The sequence below is a fragment of the Homarus americanus genome, unplaced genomic scaffold, assembly GCF_018991925.1.
Source record: "Homarus americanus isolate GMGI-L3 unplaced genomic scaffold, GMGI_Hamer_2.0 scaffold25827, whole genome shotgun sequence".
Classification (NCBI taxonomy): domain Eukaryota; kingdom Metazoa; phylum Arthropoda; class Malacostraca; order Decapoda; family Nephropidae; genus Homarus; species Homarus americanus.
This window is the reverse complement of record NW_024738300.1, coordinates 805,353-823,077: the sequence shown is the minus strand read 5'-3', so window position 1 is coordinate 823,077 and position 17,725 is coordinate 805,353. Positions and strand designations below refer to the sequence as shown.

At 42.4% G+C, this 17,725-nt stretch overlaps 1 protein-coding gene across 1 annotated transcript; it reads right to left on the bottom strand.

Moving 5' to 3' along the window:
- Positions 1 to 4,545: 4,545 nt before the first annotated feature.
- LOC121873903 lies at positions 4,546 to 17,441 on the bottom strand. Its single transcript, XM_042377782.1, has 10 exons — positions 17,400 to 17,441; positions 16,709 to 16,825; positions 16,163 to 16,386; positions 15,915 to 16,043; positions 15,340 to 15,498; positions 14,792 to 14,882; positions 14,096 to 14,396; positions 13,476 to 13,693; positions 5,171 to 5,347; positions 4,546 to 5,052 (listed from the first exon to the last, which is right to left on the bottom strand). The coding sequence occupies exons 1-10, from the start codon at positions 17,439 to 17,441 to the stop codon at positions 4,546 to 4,548; spliced, it is 1,965 nt and encodes a 654-aa protein (XP_042233716.1).
- Between the last annotated feature and the right edge of the window lie 284 nt (positions 17,442 to 17,725).

Here is a 17,725-nt window from a genome sequence, read left to right as displayed (position 1 = left end):
AATCTATGTGAGGGATAATCTGAAGTGTGAAATAGATAAGGAATACAGAAACAATTTGGATAGAATTAATCAATGGTAGGGAAAAATTAATTACAGGAGTAATATATAGACCTCCTAATCTTGATAGAGTTAATGAGCGACTTATCTGGGACGAAATGCGCAGGGCTTCCAAATATAGCAAAGTCCGTAGAGTAGGCGATTTTAACTTCAGCCAAATAGATTGGACTGCCCTTACCGGTAACTCAGAATTAGACGATTTTCTTGAAACGATCCAGGACTGTTTCCTAAGTCAATATATAACTGAACCCACTCGGGGTAATAATATACTCGATTTGGTTCTGTCAAACAGAGAAAACCTCATTAATAATGTTGAGGTAGGGAACGAGCTTGTAAAAAGCGATCACAAAGAAATTAGATTCCAGTTAGAATTTCAGGACAGCCGTAAGGGCAAACTTTGATAGTTTGAAGAGGCAGTTGAGAGAGGGGGTATCACGCTTGGGGGTAAACTACATGACCTCACATGAGGTGACTTCACTCAATATACCAACAGAGGGCGACCTCACCCTACCCAGAGACCTGACGATTGAGATTGACCTAATAATGAGATCTGAGGTTGCCGAGTTCCACGACAATTTAAATAATGAGTTATTTAATGCACAAAGGCAGAACATACCATACAAAAAACTCAGATCAAACAACAATGACCCTAAATGGATAAATAATTATTTAAAGAACATTATTGGACAAAGAAAGGCTATAGGTAGGAGAATAAATCATGATGAAGTTTACCTCCGAGATTACTATAAGGTATTGGCCGGTATTGTTGAGACCGAGATAAGAAAATCCAAGAGGAATAATGAGCTGAAGATAGCAAGGGAGGCAAAGTCAAACCCCAAGGGATTCTGTCAAATGTATCAAACTAAAACACGAGAAGAGATTGGCCCAATACAGTCACATACCGGCGAGCTATCTGATAGCGATGGAGAAATGAGCAATAATCTGAATTAATATTTTTCAACAGTTTTCACCACAGAAAATGTAAACATGATACCCGAGGCACCGGCTCTATTCAGAGATAGTGAAGAAAACAAATTAAGCGAGATAGTAGTGACTAGTAACGATGTTAGTAAGCAAATAGACAAACTAAAGCCTAATAAGTCACCAGGTCGCGACGAGATATTTGCCAGAGCATTAAACGAATGTAAGGAAAAGCTTAGTATGCCCTTAGCAAAGTTGTTTAACATGTCCTTAAAAACAGGTGTAGTACCAGAATCCAGGAGGATAGCGAATGTAATGGGGAGATAGATCACTATCAAAAAGGGAGATTAGATCACTATCCTCTAACTACCGTCCAATCAGTCTAACATCAATTGTAGGAAAATTACTGGAAGCAATTATTTCAAACTCTATTGGAAATCACCTGGAGAAGCACAAGTTGATCAATGATTTCCAATATGGCTTCACAAGCGGGCGTTCATGCCTAACTAATTATTAACATTCTTTTCATCAGTTTTCGAATCAGTGGACGAGGGACGCAGTTGTGATGTGGTATATCTCGACTTTAGCATAGCCTTCAATAGATTCCCCTACGAAAGAATAATAAGGAAAGTGGAGGCTCATGGCATTAAAGGTGATATTCTAAAATGGATTAGGGCATGGTTACAGGACACAAAACAGCGAGTGAGCATTAACGGCACTAAATCCCAATGGGGCAACGTCACTAGTGGAGTTCGGCAAGGCCCAATACTTGGACCATTATTATTTATTATATACATAAGCGACATAGATATCGGCGTAGACAGCAACATAAGTAAATTTGCTGATGACACTAAAATAGGACGTGTAATTAAATATGACGAAGACTCCGCAAAACTACAGGAAGGTCTAAACAAATTTTTCCAATGGTCTGACAAATGGCAGATGAAATTCAATGTAGACAAATGTAAAGTACTCAGTATAGGAGATGTAAACAAGGAAACGAGAAACCAGATGAACAACGATGTTATTGAGAAATCCGACTGCGTGAGAGATTTAGGAGTAATGATAAGTTGGAATCTTAAGCCAAGTAAACAATGTGTTTTTGCTCGAAACAAAGCTAATAAAGTACTTGGGTTCATACAAAGGAGTGTTAGTTACAAAACTAGCGAGGTCATCCTAAAACTATATCTTGCGCTTGTGAGACCTCACTTGGATTACGCAGTTCAATTCTGGTCACCGTATTACAGAATGGCTATAGAATCCTTGGAAAGAATTCAGAGGAGAATGACAAGACTCATCCCGAGCATTAGGAACCTCAAGTACAGAGATAGGTTAAAGCATCTTAAATTGCACTCCCTCGAGAGACGTAGAGAGATCGTCCCTCTCTCTACGTCTCTCGAGGGAGTGCAATTTAAGATCGAGGTGTATAAATAGAAGTCAGGGCTAAACAAAGGGGACATTACAAAGGTACTCAAACTTTCCAACCAGGAACGAACACGTAACAATGGTTTTAAATTAGACATATTTAGATTTAGGTGCGAAATAGGTAAACACTGGTTTGGAAATAGAGTACTGGACGACTGGAACAAGTTATCAAATATCATCATTAACTCGAATACGCTGGATAGCTTCAAACTTAGGTTGGATGGATAGATGAGCAATATTGGCTGGGTGTAAACGGGACTGCCCAGTATGGACCAATAGACCCGCTGCAGTTTCGCCCATTCTTATGTTTATGTCCTTATGTTACTACCAGTCTTTATCTTCCATGAGTCATCTAGCCTCTTTTTAAAGCTTTCCAGCATTCCAGCATTTACTATAAAGTTGCTAAGCTTGTTCCACTCGTCCACCACCCTATTTGTGAACCAGTTTCTTCCTATCTCCCTCCTAAACCTAAACTTATCCAACTTAAATTCGTTGCTCCGAGTCCTCTCCTGCTCGGATATTATAAGAACTTTATCTATATCTCCTTTATTGATTTCTTTCACCCACTTAAATGCTTCTATCATATCTCCCCGCACTCTTCGTCTTTCCAGGGAATGCAAGTTTAGTTTCTTTAACCTTTCCTGATATGGAAGGTTTCTAAGTTCCGGAATCATTTTAGTCATTCTTTGCTGCACCGACTCCAGTGAATTGCTATCCATTCTATAATAAGGGCACCAGAACTGAACAGCATAATCGAGGTGTGGCCTGTCTAGCGCAAACTTGCTTATGTCACTGCAGATCCCAGTATCTAGATCGTTTATGTAAATTATAAACAAGAGCGGGCCCAGTACTGACCCCTGGGTAAACTCACTGATTACACAGCCCCATTCGGATTTAACACCATCTACTCTGACCTTCCGTGTTCTTTTGGTGAGCAATGATTTTATCCAATTTAAAACTTTCCCCTAGATACCATGAGCCTTAACTTTTCTCAGAAGCCTCTGATGCGGTACTCTGTCAAACGCTTTGCTAAAGTCTAAGTAAATAACATCGACTTTCCTAAAAAAACGTCAGCAGATTTGTTAGAAAAGATTTTTCCTTTGTAAATCCATGTTGAGAGTCATAGAATAATTTGCTTTTCTCTAAATGCGATTGAATGCTATTTACTAAAATTGATTCAAGAAATTTCACTCCTACTGACGTCAAACTTAGCGTACCGGTAATTTGACGCTGATGCTCTTTCTCCCTTTTTGAATATAGGTACAACATTTGCCTGTATCCACAAGTCTGGCACAACTCCCTTTGTCTAATGATTTTGTAAAAAAAACTTACGAGAGGTCCTCTTGTCTGTTTTTACACTTTTCAAAACTCGATGGAAAATTTCCTCTGGCCCTGGGGATTTTGTCTTCTCTAAATTTATTTATCTTCTTAAAAACTTCATATTTCTGATTGTGACATTCTTTAATTCTCTTTTTCAATATCAGTTCCACCTCTGGCATTTCCTCGTGAGTTTTTTCAGTGAAAACTGATAAGACCTAACTGTTTAATGCTTTGCTTATTGTCCCACTTTCATCGATCACTTTCCCTCTCTGACTTTAAATGCCCCACTTTGTCCTTGACCTTTGTCCTATGTACCTGGAAAAATCCCTTGGGATTCGCCTTGGATTCTCTTGCTATCCTGATCTCGTAGTCTCTCTTTGCCTTCCTTACATTTTTCTTAACATTCCTAGATAGTTCATTATACCTATTTCTGAGCTGCTCCTCCCCTCCCTTTCATTTCTTATAAATTCCTTTACTTATTCCTATGTCATGTTTAAGTTTTTTGGTCATCCACCTTGCCTCATTCTCATTTGACCTAATTTTTCTGTATTGTATATTTTTTTGTTCGTGTGCTTCACGTATTATACTAGTGAATATATTATAGTCATGATCAATTGTTGTGTGGCCAGTGACCTAACCTGTTCTTACCGGGAACTGACCTGACTGTTTCCGGTACAAGAGCGGGCCCAGTACCGACCCTTGGGTAACCCCACTGGTTACACAGCCTCACTCAGATTTAACACCATCTACGCTGAACCTCCGCCGTTTGCCATTTAACGAGAGCCTCCTTGTAGCTAAGTTTCTTGCTTCAGCGAACCTTGGCTACCCTGCACTCCTCCTTCCACTTAGGACAGGTACGTTCGGCAGAGGAGTGTGGGCTGCCGCAGGCAGAGCACTTTTTCTCGGTGTTGGGACAGGAGGTGTAGCGGTGCTCGGAGGCACCGCACAGGGATCATAAATCCTCCTGGCCTTGCACTTGTTGATGGTGTGTCCGTAGTTCTGGCATTTGAAGCAACGCTTGGGTCGACAGTAGGGCGTGACTTGGACGGTTTCCCAGGCCAGTTGGACTTCCGGGGGCAGAGATTCTTGGTGTCCGACCAGAGTCGTCGTTTCGGACAGCTTCTTGACAGAGTGGAGCTGATCCAGGAAAAGTTTGTTAATCTCGTCTCGGTTCAGGTGTTCAATTTCGGCGTGGGAGATCACTCCCAGCTTCAGGTTGTCGTACTGGTGGAATGTCGGTCTCACTGGAATGCCGTTGATAGAGGTGTACTCCGACAGTTTTACGGGTTGGCCACAATCGGCGAAAGTGATCTTTAGGTCTCCATACAGCTTCAGGCGTTCCACTTTTGTCACCCTTTTGATCCCTTCAGAGTTAAAAAAAATATTTGAGAACTAAGAAGTTGGGTTTTTTCGGGCAGGTTTTCTCAGTTGGGTGCAGCAGGATCACCTTGGAGTCGTCCATGTATATGACCAAGGTCACTTGCGCTCGATGTGAGCTGGGTGCAGTAGTGCGGGCAGACTCCATGCAGCCACCAAGCGTGGGGTCGCCCCCCGTTGATGTCTTCCCCGCGTAGGTGGTCTGGGCTGTGAGTGTTGTCCAGGAGTTTGTCCTAAACCTTCTTCCCTAGGCGATGGAACATGACGTTAAGGTTTCTCTGTTTTATTTCTCAGGTGGATGTTTTCCACTGTCTCCTCGTAGGGTGACGCTTGGCCACTGGCTGACCCCAGGCACTTATTTTGGAAGCTCTGTAGTTGTTGTAGTCTGGTCTTCTCGAGTGTGACAAGTGGTACGTGTGGGTACTCCAACACAGGTCTCAACAGTGGCTTGTAGTGGTGGACTTGTATTTTCTCAGGCATTAATTTAAAACGTTTTAATTTGGCGGCGGCGACTTTGGCTGTTCACGTGGGAAATGATGCCCGTCGGAGAGATGATGAGGCTGAACAACCTGTCTTGTTTAGAGTACTCAATCTCTTCGTCGTCGATCATCAATGGAGCCGGCTTGAATTTGGCTTTGGGTATGACCTCGAATTTCGTTTTGTTTGTTTTTATTTTCCATTTATTTTCATACTCTAAGATCTCCTCTATTGCCCGAGCAGTGAGTCGCGCCATCCTTGCCGTGGACCTTCCTGGGCAGGTGACAATCTGTGTTACATCGTCGGCATTCATGCCGTACTCGCTGCTGACGATTGGGTGGTGGCAGGTCAGTCGTGTAGAGCATGTAAAGGGTTGGTGAGAGACAAGAGCCCTGACGCACGCAACTCGAGAATAAGAATCCTTCTCCACAATGTTCTTGCATCTTGATTTTGCCTCTGTGGTCCGTAATGAAGTTGCACGGCAGGGGCGTCAAGTTTTCGGGTAGCCCCAGTTGTATGATATCATACTGCAGCCCCGCGTGCCAAACTTTGTCAAACGCCTTGCTGACGTCCCTAAGCACTACATTGCACTGCAGGAGGCCAATCATGGCGTTGGCGATCTGCTCGTAGGCCTGGGCTATGGCAGTGGATGTGCCTCGGTACTGGCGGAAACAGAACTGGCGGGGATTATGCACGTCTTCGTCCTCTAGATCATCAACAACCGCTTGTTTACTATTTTTTTTTTTAAGATTTCGGTAGGTACCTCGAGCAACGATATAGGATGAAAGTTTTCGACTTTGTTTGGAGGCTTCCCTGATTTTGTTATGAGGCGGATAAAGGCAATTTTGAACATCTTAGGGATGTTTCTAGAGGCGAGGCCGGCATTGCATGTGAGGAAGCCTCTCTATCATGTTGTCGGGAAGTTGAGCCAGGATCTTCTTGTTAATGTGGCTTTGTCCAGGTGATTTGTTTTTAAACCCTTTTATGACGGCTGAGACATCTGCAGGAACTATGCGCTCCGTCAGGTAGCTGTCGTCCACGAGTCTAGTGAAGTCAGACCGTGCGAGCGGCTGGAGCAGGTGCTGATGGTCCTGCAACTGACCTAAATAGTCCTCCTCAAACTCGCTATCGAAGCTCTCGTTTTCCTGTTCACGAATAGTAAATATCGCCGATGTAGTTGTTCTTGGTTTTCCTCCTCCAATATTTTCTCGGTGTTTTGGTCGAGAAGGCAGCAGAGTCGCGGTAGTTGTTGGCTGCCTCCCACACCAAGGCGGCCCAATTTTGTTCTTGTAGACGTTTGCTCTCGTGCTGAATGTCTGTCTGTAGCTCTCGGTACCGGTCTCTCAGCTCTTGCGTCTAACCGCGGATACTGGCTAGCTGTCTCACATAATCGTACGGAACACTGAGCTGCCTCAGCTCGTGACTAGTGTGAGGGTGGGGAATGGTCCTGTGGGTGGTGGTCGGGATGCTGTATTCCATCTCCGTCTTCACATCAGTGTACCATTGTTCGACAGCGTCGTCGTTGTCATTAGGGCTGGCCTGTTCCAGGTTCCTTGCCTGCTTGAGACTGAGAGACTCCTTGAAGGAGTCCCAGTCTGCCCGTTTGAGGTTTGACCTGATGTTGGCGGGGATCATAATGGGATTGGATGTATGAGTCACGACGACTGGCAGGTGGTCGCTGGTACTGATGGGTCCGGCGGTAAAGTGCCTGTTCGGGACGGTATCGTTTTTATAAAGGATTATGTCGGGTGTTGTGGCACTGGCACGTCTGATCAATGTCGGGAAATCTGGCCCGAGGTGTTGCAGTTTTCCCCTTCTGATGTTGTCATACAGCTCCACACCGACGTTTTTCTCATTACCGTGTCCGAGTATGGTGTGGCGCGCATTTAAGTCCCCTATGATGTATGTTGGTTTTCTGTGGCGAAGCAACTGATTGAGGTCTTGTTCGGGTAAGTAAGGACGTCTGGAGGTAGGTACATTGAGCATCTGATAACAGGTCCCCTAGTTGTCTCCACCTGCACTCCTAGAACTGAATCCTCTAAGTGTAGGACATTTGTTGAACAATTTTCATCCTGCTAACGACTGCCATTTTGGAGACTGTAGCGGGGTGTTGCTTGAAGTGTTTGCTAGGCTTCTACTATTTCTAGGGGGCTGGAACTTCTTGGCAAAACCTTCAAACATCTGCTTGTCAGTTAATGACGGGCCCTCGAACTTCTCGTCACCAGTGTACAGGAAGGTGTTCAGGTCCTGGGATTGCGTGTCAAAGTAATCACTGACGCTACAGCTCGAGGGTCTTCTTCCTGTGTGGATTAAGTCGCCATCACCTGGTCGTAACTATTGACTGTAGTTGGAGCCCGATGGACGCTGTCGTCGCTGGGAGTACATGTGCTAGGATTCACCCCTGGAGAAGCTGTGTGATTGTAGGGTGACTGACTGGCCACATCGGGGCTACGGTTATGCTGACTTTGGCGTGGGTTGAGGTCGTCATGAAGTTGATGAGTGGGTTACTGCCTTCAGGAAGGCACGTCGTCGCTTATTTCGACAGGGGTGTTTCGAGAATGAACCTGGGTGAACCATGTTCATGTGATGGGCATGCAGGTAGGACAAGTATATAGTGGTGGCTTTGGACTCGTCCAGCTGTGGAGAGGAGACAGGAGAAGCTCCTGAAGGTCTCCGCCACTGCGTCCCTCATGGAGCCCAATGACCCAGTAACTGCCTGTTTTATTGAGTCCTTGATGGTTCTTATCTCTGGTTGCAGGACTTCCATGGTCTCGCTGACAATGTTGAGTTTGTATGAGTCTGCTTGAGTTTCTTTCAGAACGTCTTTTAGGGTTTGGCTGTAATCTACGATCGTCGACTGAGTGTCATTTTCATGATATTAGAAACTTCTCTGTTTTCTCTTTGCGTGGTTATTTCGGTCAGTTTCTTCTCTGTTTCTTGAATTACATGTTTCCTGACCAGGCAGGTGGCAGAGAAGGTCCTGTGGTCACCCTCGCAGACGACACACTTTTTTATGGTGCTACGGCAGTCTTTGTAGAAGTGTTGATCAGATGAACACTCAGAGCATATGACCCCTTGCATGGGGCAGTTCTTGGTCATGTGGTCATTGTATTTATAGCACTTCATACATTGTTGGATGGGCGTATACTTTTCATATTCTATTTGGTGTGATGAGATGGAAGTGCTATATGCATAGAGCCCCTTCTCCTTCATTCTTTTTGCATCCGTTGTGTCTGCAAAGCAAACCTTGATTATATTATGGGCATACATAGGATACACCTCCACAACCTTGACATTGTTTTGCTTTTCTATTTCATCTCTTATATCTTCTGCGTTATTTTCCACTACATCTTTGTCTAACTTCTTACATACAAGGGTGAGCTTGGCGCCGTATTCCCGTGGGACAATGACCTCGTATCCGTTAGTTTTCATTTTGTCCATGGCACTAGAGTTAAGTAGTTTATCAGCATCTTCATCTCTCTCTGTGAGGATGATGTAACCATCTCTCAGATCCACAAGTCTATTCTCACCCTTAGGTCGCTTACTAATCTTTTAGATCTATCTGAGACCCCTGGGTCGAGGTTCCGGAGATCTTCACTCTCACTTTGGCCATGGTCAGTTGCATACATAAAAATACTATACAAGGAAATAATTAACATAAGAACATAAGAAAATAAGGAGTCTGCAATAAGCCGGTTGGCCTGTGTATGGCAGCTCCTGTAGAGAGTTACTACCACTCTCTATCATCCATGAATCTATCGAGCCTCCTTTTGAAACTTTCCAGAGTTCCAGCACTTACTACAAAGTTGCTAAGCTTGTTCCACTCGTCCACAACCCTATTTATGAACCAGTTCCTTCCTATCTCCCTCCTAAACCTAAACTTATCGAACTTAAATCCGTTGCTACGAGTCCTATCCTGCTCGGATATAATAAGAACTTTATCTATATCCCCTTTATTGATTCCTTTCACCCACTTAAATACTTCTATCATATCTCCCCGCACTCTTCGTCCTTCTAGGGAATGCAAGTCTAGTTTCTTTAACCAATCCTGATATGGAAGGTTTCTAAGTCCCGGAATCATTTGCGTCATTCTTCGCTGCATCGACTCTAGTGAATTGATATCCATTCTATAATAACGGCACCAGAACTGAACCGCATAATCGAGGTGCGGCCTGACTAGCGCAAGATATAGTTGCAATAAGACCTCTGCACTCTTGTTACTTACACTTCTAGATATAAAACCCAATACTCTGTTTGCCTTATTTCGAACATTAACGCACTGTTTTCTAGGCCGTAGGTCTGGGCTTACAAGTACCCCTAGGTCTCTTTCACAAGTCGACTTCTCTAGGTTGATGTTGTTAAGGCTGTATACATTGACAGTATTTGTTCTTTCAATATTAAGTACGCTGCACTTGCTGGTGTTGAATTTCATTTGCCATTTTTCAGACCACCCCTGCAGTTTATTTAGATCCTCCTGTAATGCATTTGCATCCTGCCCTGAATTAATCTGCTGCCGTATTTTGGTGTCATCCTCAAACTTGCTTATGTCACTGCTCATCCCAGTATCTAGATCGTTTATGTAGATTATGAACAAGAGTGGGCCTAGTAGTGACCCCTGGGGAACCCCACTGGTTACACGGCCCCACTCAGATTTAACACCATCTACGCTGACCCTCTGCATTCTATCGGTGAGCCATGATATTATCCAATTTAAAACTTTCCGCTCGATACCATGAGCCTTAATTTTTCTCAGAAGCCTCTGATGCGGTACTCTGTCAAATGCTTTGCTAAAGTCTAAGTAAATAACATCGTAATTTTCGTCATTATCTACTACCTCGAAGACTTTCCTAAAAAACGTCAGCAGATTTGTTAGACAAGATTTTCCCTTTGTAAACCCATGATGAGAGTCGTAGAATAATTTGTTTTTCTCTAAATGCGATCGGATGCTATTTGCTATAATTGATTCAAGAAATTTCCCCACTACTGACGTCAAACTGATCGGGCGGTAATTTGACGCTGATGCTCTGTCTCCCTTTTTGAATATGGGTACTACATTTGCCTGTTTCCACAAGTCTGGCACAACTCCAGTGTCTAATGATTTTGTAAACAAATTTACGAAGGAGCCCTACTTAATCTGTCCACCTCAGCTATACCCCATGGATGCGGCTCCTTCTGTCAACTTGCTGGGCGAGTAAAGACGGGTCTGGAGGTAGGGCGAACAGACAATTCTCTGGCGGGGGCCTAGCCAAGCTCTAACACCTAACAGTGGCAGGTTATGAAGCACTGCCGATTCCCTCACTGTTTCGACTTAGCAGACCTCTGAGGGCTCCCCCTGTGGCTCTGTCCGCAGGGTTCGCTTCGTTACCAAACAGCAGGGACTCTAGGCGGAAGGGTAGGGCAGGGAAGAAGCGTGGTGTACAAGAATGATTATATCAATGTACAACTATGGGGGGCTGGTGGTAGATGCGGTGTTGCTCTTGCCTCGCAAGCAAGATGTCACGGGTTCGATTCCTGGGCCGGTGGAAGTTGTTTGGACATACTTCCTAGCCCCCATTAGTCCCTGTTCACCTAGCAGTAAAGTAGGTACTGTTGTAAGTCGAAAGTTGCGAATTCGTATTCAGGGAGTTGTTGGAGCTTCCAATAACTTGATGACATAAACCATTGACTCTTCAGGCTTCTATTCCCTTCACTCTTCAGGCTTCTACGCCCTTAACTCATGAGATATAAAGGCAAGCATAAATTTATCATGCTTCCCTGTTGGGCGCTGCAAACGCTTCTGCGCTTCACCTTACACAAGGATGTAGGGGGGTGCCCAAAAAAAAAAAAAATGTACAACTACAAGATAAAGCAGCCAGACGAGCCCAGCGTGAAAATCTAGGCTGACAGTCGTAACGGTCAACAAATTTGAATGCGAGCCAGAAGCAAGGCAACAACGCGTCCACCCGCTTCGATGGATGGCCAACGTTACGTTCCCATGATGTTTCGACTCCACGTAGTAATAGAGTTGCTGCAGTAACCTGTGAGGTCCCTCATAACACCATCTGTGAGGGAATTAGCACACAAAGTGAGATTCCTCACAACACCATCGTTGAGGGAAATATTGCACCACGATACCTTACATGAGTGGTCAGTAGACTGGCAAATGAATTTTAATACTGATAAATGCAAGGTACTACAGATAGGGAAGACGAATACAAACGTTAAGTATAAACTAGGTAACACGGAAATAGAAAACTCAGATTGTGAAAAAGATCTAGGTGTATTTGTTAGCAACGACTTGAAACCTAGAAAACAATGTATTAGCGCTCGCAACAAGGCAAACAGGATTCTTGGGTTCATATCTAGGAGTGTGAGTAACAGAACTGCTGACGTTATCTTGAAACTTTACCTAGCATTAGTGAGGCCACACATGGATTATGCGGTTCAATTCTGGTGTCCTTATTATAGAATGGACATAGATTCTATGGAGAGAGTACAAAGAAGAATGACAAAAATTATCCATAATATTCGAAACCTTCCATATGAAGAAAGACTGAAAAGCTTAGGCTTGCATTCATTAGAGAGGCGTAGAGTTAGGGGAGATATGATAGAGGTGTTCAAGTGGGTAAGTGGGATTAACAAGGGTAAAATGGAAGATGTTCTGAAGCTCAGTAATAACGAAATAACTAGAACAAATGGCTTTAAATTAGATAAATTCCGATTCAGAAAGGATATAGGCAAGCACTGGTTTGGTAATAGAGTTGTGGATATGTGGAATAGGCTACCGAGTGCTATAGTAGGATCGGGGACGCTAGGGAGCTTCAAGACGAAGTTGGATAGGCACATGGAAGTGCTGGGATGGGTGTGAAAGGGATCTGCCCTGTATGGGCCAGTCGGCCTCCTGCAATATCCCACTTTCTTAGGTTCTTATGTTCTTATAATACCATCTGTAAGGGAGTTACTACACAATGTGTTTGTTGTGCAACACCTCAGCGCACGTGGCCTACATGACCTTCTTTGATGAAAGCTTTTATTACCCCCATATCACTGTATGTAATAAGTCAATTCTGTCCACTGTATATGTTTAGCATTTGGGCTGTGCCGAACTTATTCAATAATCCGTTAATTATTATTATTATTATTATTATTATTATTTACACACACATACACACACACACACGCACGCACGCACGCACACACACACACACACACACACACACACACACACACAGCTTTTCTCCATCTAAATATTATATGTCTTATTTGTGTCACTTATGTTACTTGTATATTATTTGTAATTCGTAACCCATTCCCCAAATATGTAACTGTATATTTTCAGCCTTCTGGCTGCCAAGCTCTTTCAATAAAGCGTTAATTATTATTATTATTATTATTATTATTATTACACACACACACACGCACACACACGCACACACACACACACATACACACACACACACACACACACACACACACATTATCACTGTCTCTTCCCAGGTCAGTGACCTCCTTCCCCACAAAAACTTCCTGGTTTCACCCCTGTAGTATTATTTTGGGTATCTCGGCCCGAGGTCACCACTGGATGTAGGCCGAGGTCACTGGTCCGAAGTTACCATGGGCCGATTTCACCTGTATCCCAATGGAGAACTGAACTGTATGAATCTTGCCAAGTTTAAAATGAAACATCGATAGACGCTCATAGACAAAGCGGATTCAGTGAAAAATTATAAGCAGTAGTATTTTATTATGAGTTTTGATTGCAATGATGCGAATGAGATAATTCTTGCTTCCTAATTAGAGAATATATATTAGATAAAATCCTTAAATTTACTACTAATATTACCCAATCACAGAACCTGGGTGGTAGATTCTCTACGGCCATTATACCAACAGAAGACCAGATATTTTAAACATCTTACACGAATATATTGTTCAATTGATGAATCCCGCGGCCATATCACGCTGGCCGACGAGTCATCCACCACTTCCCGCAGGGTCTGGTAAGGTTCCGGGATATATCTCACCGCCAAGTGGGATATGAGGTTACCAGAGTAGCTTTGTTTTAACACCAGAGTCGTCAACATCCACACCGCCAACAAAAGTCGCTCCCACCACCACTCCGATGCCAGAGGAGAGTCTGTTTGAAAGGACAATTAAGTACTCTAATCATTGCATCGAACTTAATTACTCAGCCGAAATATTTTTTTATCTTTCTTGGCAAAAAATTTTTCATGTGATTTTTAATACTACTGTAGTTACTTGGTTACATAATTGTTAAAACAATTAATCGCAGGTAAGCTAAAAAAAATTAACTTAAAAGTAAATATATGTGAGCAGTTTCAAAATTCAAATGATGTCTTCAAAAGGACGTTGAAGCTTGGAAAATTAAGAATGATTGTTAAGAAAAAAATGAGGAATTGCTTAGAGTTACATATAACAGTGTAGTCTCATTGTACTGATTTATTTTAGAAACAATTGCGCCAATCTATTCGTTTTTCCATTCAAATTGAAATAATGGTTATAGCCAAAAATGACTCACCCTGATTTAGAAGCAATCGTATATATACAAAAGGTTCTTCAACTCTGTTTCTGCTCCATGCAGTCACGTAGGTAAGGCAAGAAGGCAAGAAGGACGTAGCTACCAGCAGCACCAGAAGCGCCGTCAGGATTGCCGCCCACACTAACTGGGAGAATGGCAGCAGGAAACCCCACGGGTCTAACTCTGTTCGCCCGCGACCAGCTAGGATATTGAGATAGCGTAATTCCAGTGACGATGTAAAGTCCACCACTTCAGTACGGCTGGTGGTCACAGTCAGGGGGCCAACACAAAAGTGTGCCTCCTGCATAGTAATGATAATAATAATAATAATAATAATAATAATAATAATAATAATAATAATAATAATAATAATAATAATAATAATAATAATAATAATAATAATAATAATAATAATAATAATAATAATAACTGGTGGAGCGACCCGCATGGTGGGGGCCAACAAAATGTTTTTTAAATAAAAAATTACCCCAAAAAAAAAGAAGAATGTTTATCAGAACTTGAAGTAGTCCTCTATAGCGTTTTGTCGGATCAGTGGTTTCTCAAGAGTAATTCTCACTCTTTGACGTTAGATGGTTACCCTTAGTAAATATCAAAGAATTTCATCAATAGATAAGACCTGAATTCCTTCTAAATGGGAGTGACCTTTTGAACTAACACTGGAACAAGTGCACTCACCTGCCTCACCACCATGCCCACCATCCCAGACCAGGACTCATCTTTCTGCCTGGAGCCACTGGAGCCATCAGCAGGACGCACATATTTATATCTGGTGGTTCAAGTCAACAATTACGCCTTTGAAAGTTTCCAGGAAAGTTTCAAACAAATACAAAAAGTTTATTAACTGGTTAATTTCTAAAGTTAGTCTATATACTGTACTGTATATGCACGTAAATAAAAATATGTAAATAATTAAGAATAACTACCAAGAATTCAGGGAATTTAAGCCACTTTGTCTTTATTCTCTTCTCATAGGCGGTAGGTCTTTTAAACTTAAGCAAAACTGACATATCAATCCATTTTCTATGTATAAAGATGATTTTACATAATAGGCACACTGATCCCGATAAGTGATTGTGTGGTGGCATCTTTCATATATATTTGCACCTGTAATTGTAACTCTACGGTTCTTTGAAAAATTATGAAATTTAATTAAGTAAAATAATGAATAAATGCACTTTATGGGCTCTTCATCCCAGGATTAACAACAACAAATATTTACTTACGAAAAATTCAAGCCCTGGGAGACATAATCCAGTACCCGTGTCAAAGGTCCCAGGAAGATTAGGTTCTTCCCACCAGGTTCACTTTCACTCTCCTGCCAAACAGATGTTGTCAGTCCTCCCTCGATCATCGGGACAATAAATGTTGGTCGATGTGAAAACCTGAGAGACAGGAAGACAGAGAAAATGAGACTAAAAAAAATGATCCTATCATTTTACGGTATTTAGAAAATATTTGTAAGGTAATTAATGACAAAAATATCTAACTTAAGAAATATTGAATATAATATAAAAAAGAAAAACAAAATACGCTGACTTGAATCGATATGTAATGCCTTGAAAGTGATTAATGTGGTTAAAACGTGTTATGATCACTAAACTTAAAACTTAAAGTCTCAAAACTAAGATATAAAAAACATGATATGAAGCAGCTGGAGCGGTGCCGCCAGTCGTACTTGATGATTGAAACTAAGTGTAAAATATGTCTTTTAAGGCAACGCTACATGTGCTCTACCAGTTACTTAATTTTATAATACTACATAATGTTATGCATTATACAAGACCGAATATTTTCTTACTTTGAAAACTTATCAGGGAAAAGCGGTATATGGCTCCTGAATGTCAAATCTTCTTCGTACGTCCACAATGCAACTCGCAATGGCTGAGAATTGGGTTGAGTGAATGGCATTTTAGCATACAATACACACCTGTCATAAGATAAGGATTACGTATTAAGTTAAGCGTTAAATGACTAGTAATTTTTGTTCATTTGTTGAAGATGAGAACTTAGAAATTATTCACTTCGATTGTAAACTCATACTAGTACCTCAATGATGGTATATTTTTCCCCACACTGAGTAACATGGAGTTAGTCATAGAAAATAAGTTATGTAGGTGTTGGAGCTCCGAAAGAGGCAGGCGGGTGACAACAAGAAGCCTCGTCGACCACACCAGGAGGCGGCCCTTGAGGGACCACTCGGCGAAGGCGGCGAGGAAGGGTGGGTCGTCGCTCACCACCACCACCGTCACGCACCATGACACCTGCCGCAGCTGTTGACGTCAACACGGTAGAAGTTATGTGAGAGTGACCTACCCGCCTCAATAGTAATGTGAGAGTGACCTACCCACCTCAGTAGTAATGTGAGAGTGATCTACCCACTTCGGTAATAATGTGGGAGTGACCTACCCACCTCAGTAGTAATGTGAGAGTGACCTACCCGCCTCAGTAGTTATGTGAGAGTGACCTACCCGCCTCAGTAGTAATGTGAGAGTGACCTACCAGCCTCAGTAGTAATGTGAGAGTGACCTACCCGCCTCAGTAGTAATGTGAGAGTGACCTACCCGCCTCAGTAGTAATGTGAGAGTGACCTACCCGCCGAGCCTCGTCGACCACCCGGGAGAGCTGCGCCTGTGTCACGTTAGCGTCCTGGCCGTCCACTGCCACCTCGAACAGCCCCACACCCCAGGGGGCCACCAGCTGACCCAGCTCCTGAAATAAAAAAAGATATTGGTCTATTTTCCTTGGCTAATTGTATTTTATATAGTCTTTGGAGTCTTATCATACCCTAAAGCATTTACAGATCGATCCAAGGCGTCAAGCGATGGACCTGGTGTTAATTATCACAGGTCAGTTTAAGGCAATAAAGGAGACAACTCAATTCACGCCAAATACAAGGTTTGACTATATAATCTATTTGGTTATCCCTCTTTTGATAATTCTAGGTGTGATGTCATGTCAGAATGTGATGAAACTCTTCTACGGACCAAAGATATTTATAGTGGGAGGGTTATGACTAGAAGTGTACCTGAAATTAAGGGCATTGTCTTAGGGTGGGGTCCTATAAATGACTATATATTGATATGGATGACCTTGATATCTTCAGAATTGGTACCACTGGAAGCAGAGTAAGTTACTAAATAACTTTGATTATTTTTTCGTGGGGTTACAGTAACGGGTGATGTATAAAGTGGGGTTAATTAATAAACGTAAGAAAATAATTACTGTATGTGGACTCCTTCGTCTAAATAGGTTTAGTATTGTATTATAGCTCCATGTGCAGTACTTTAAAGTTGTAACTGGCCTCTGCATTTGACCAAATTAGCATTCCTGGCACCACCCTTTAATTCTATGGATAGGACAAACTATGCACGGTGGCTGCCGGTGTAGCTGGTATATATGCTTCAATTGGCAAAAGATACTCGACATATCTGAGTGACCTTATCACAAACATAAACTTGGAGAAGAAAAGTTTTACAAAATTTAGAGTGAAACTGACCGTCTAAATGTTCCATGAAGTTACCCTAGAAAAATATGCAGTCAGACCGTGCATGTGGTGTGAGATGATTAAGATCATTTTTTTCTGAGTCTAACACCTGGCTTATTTACTTG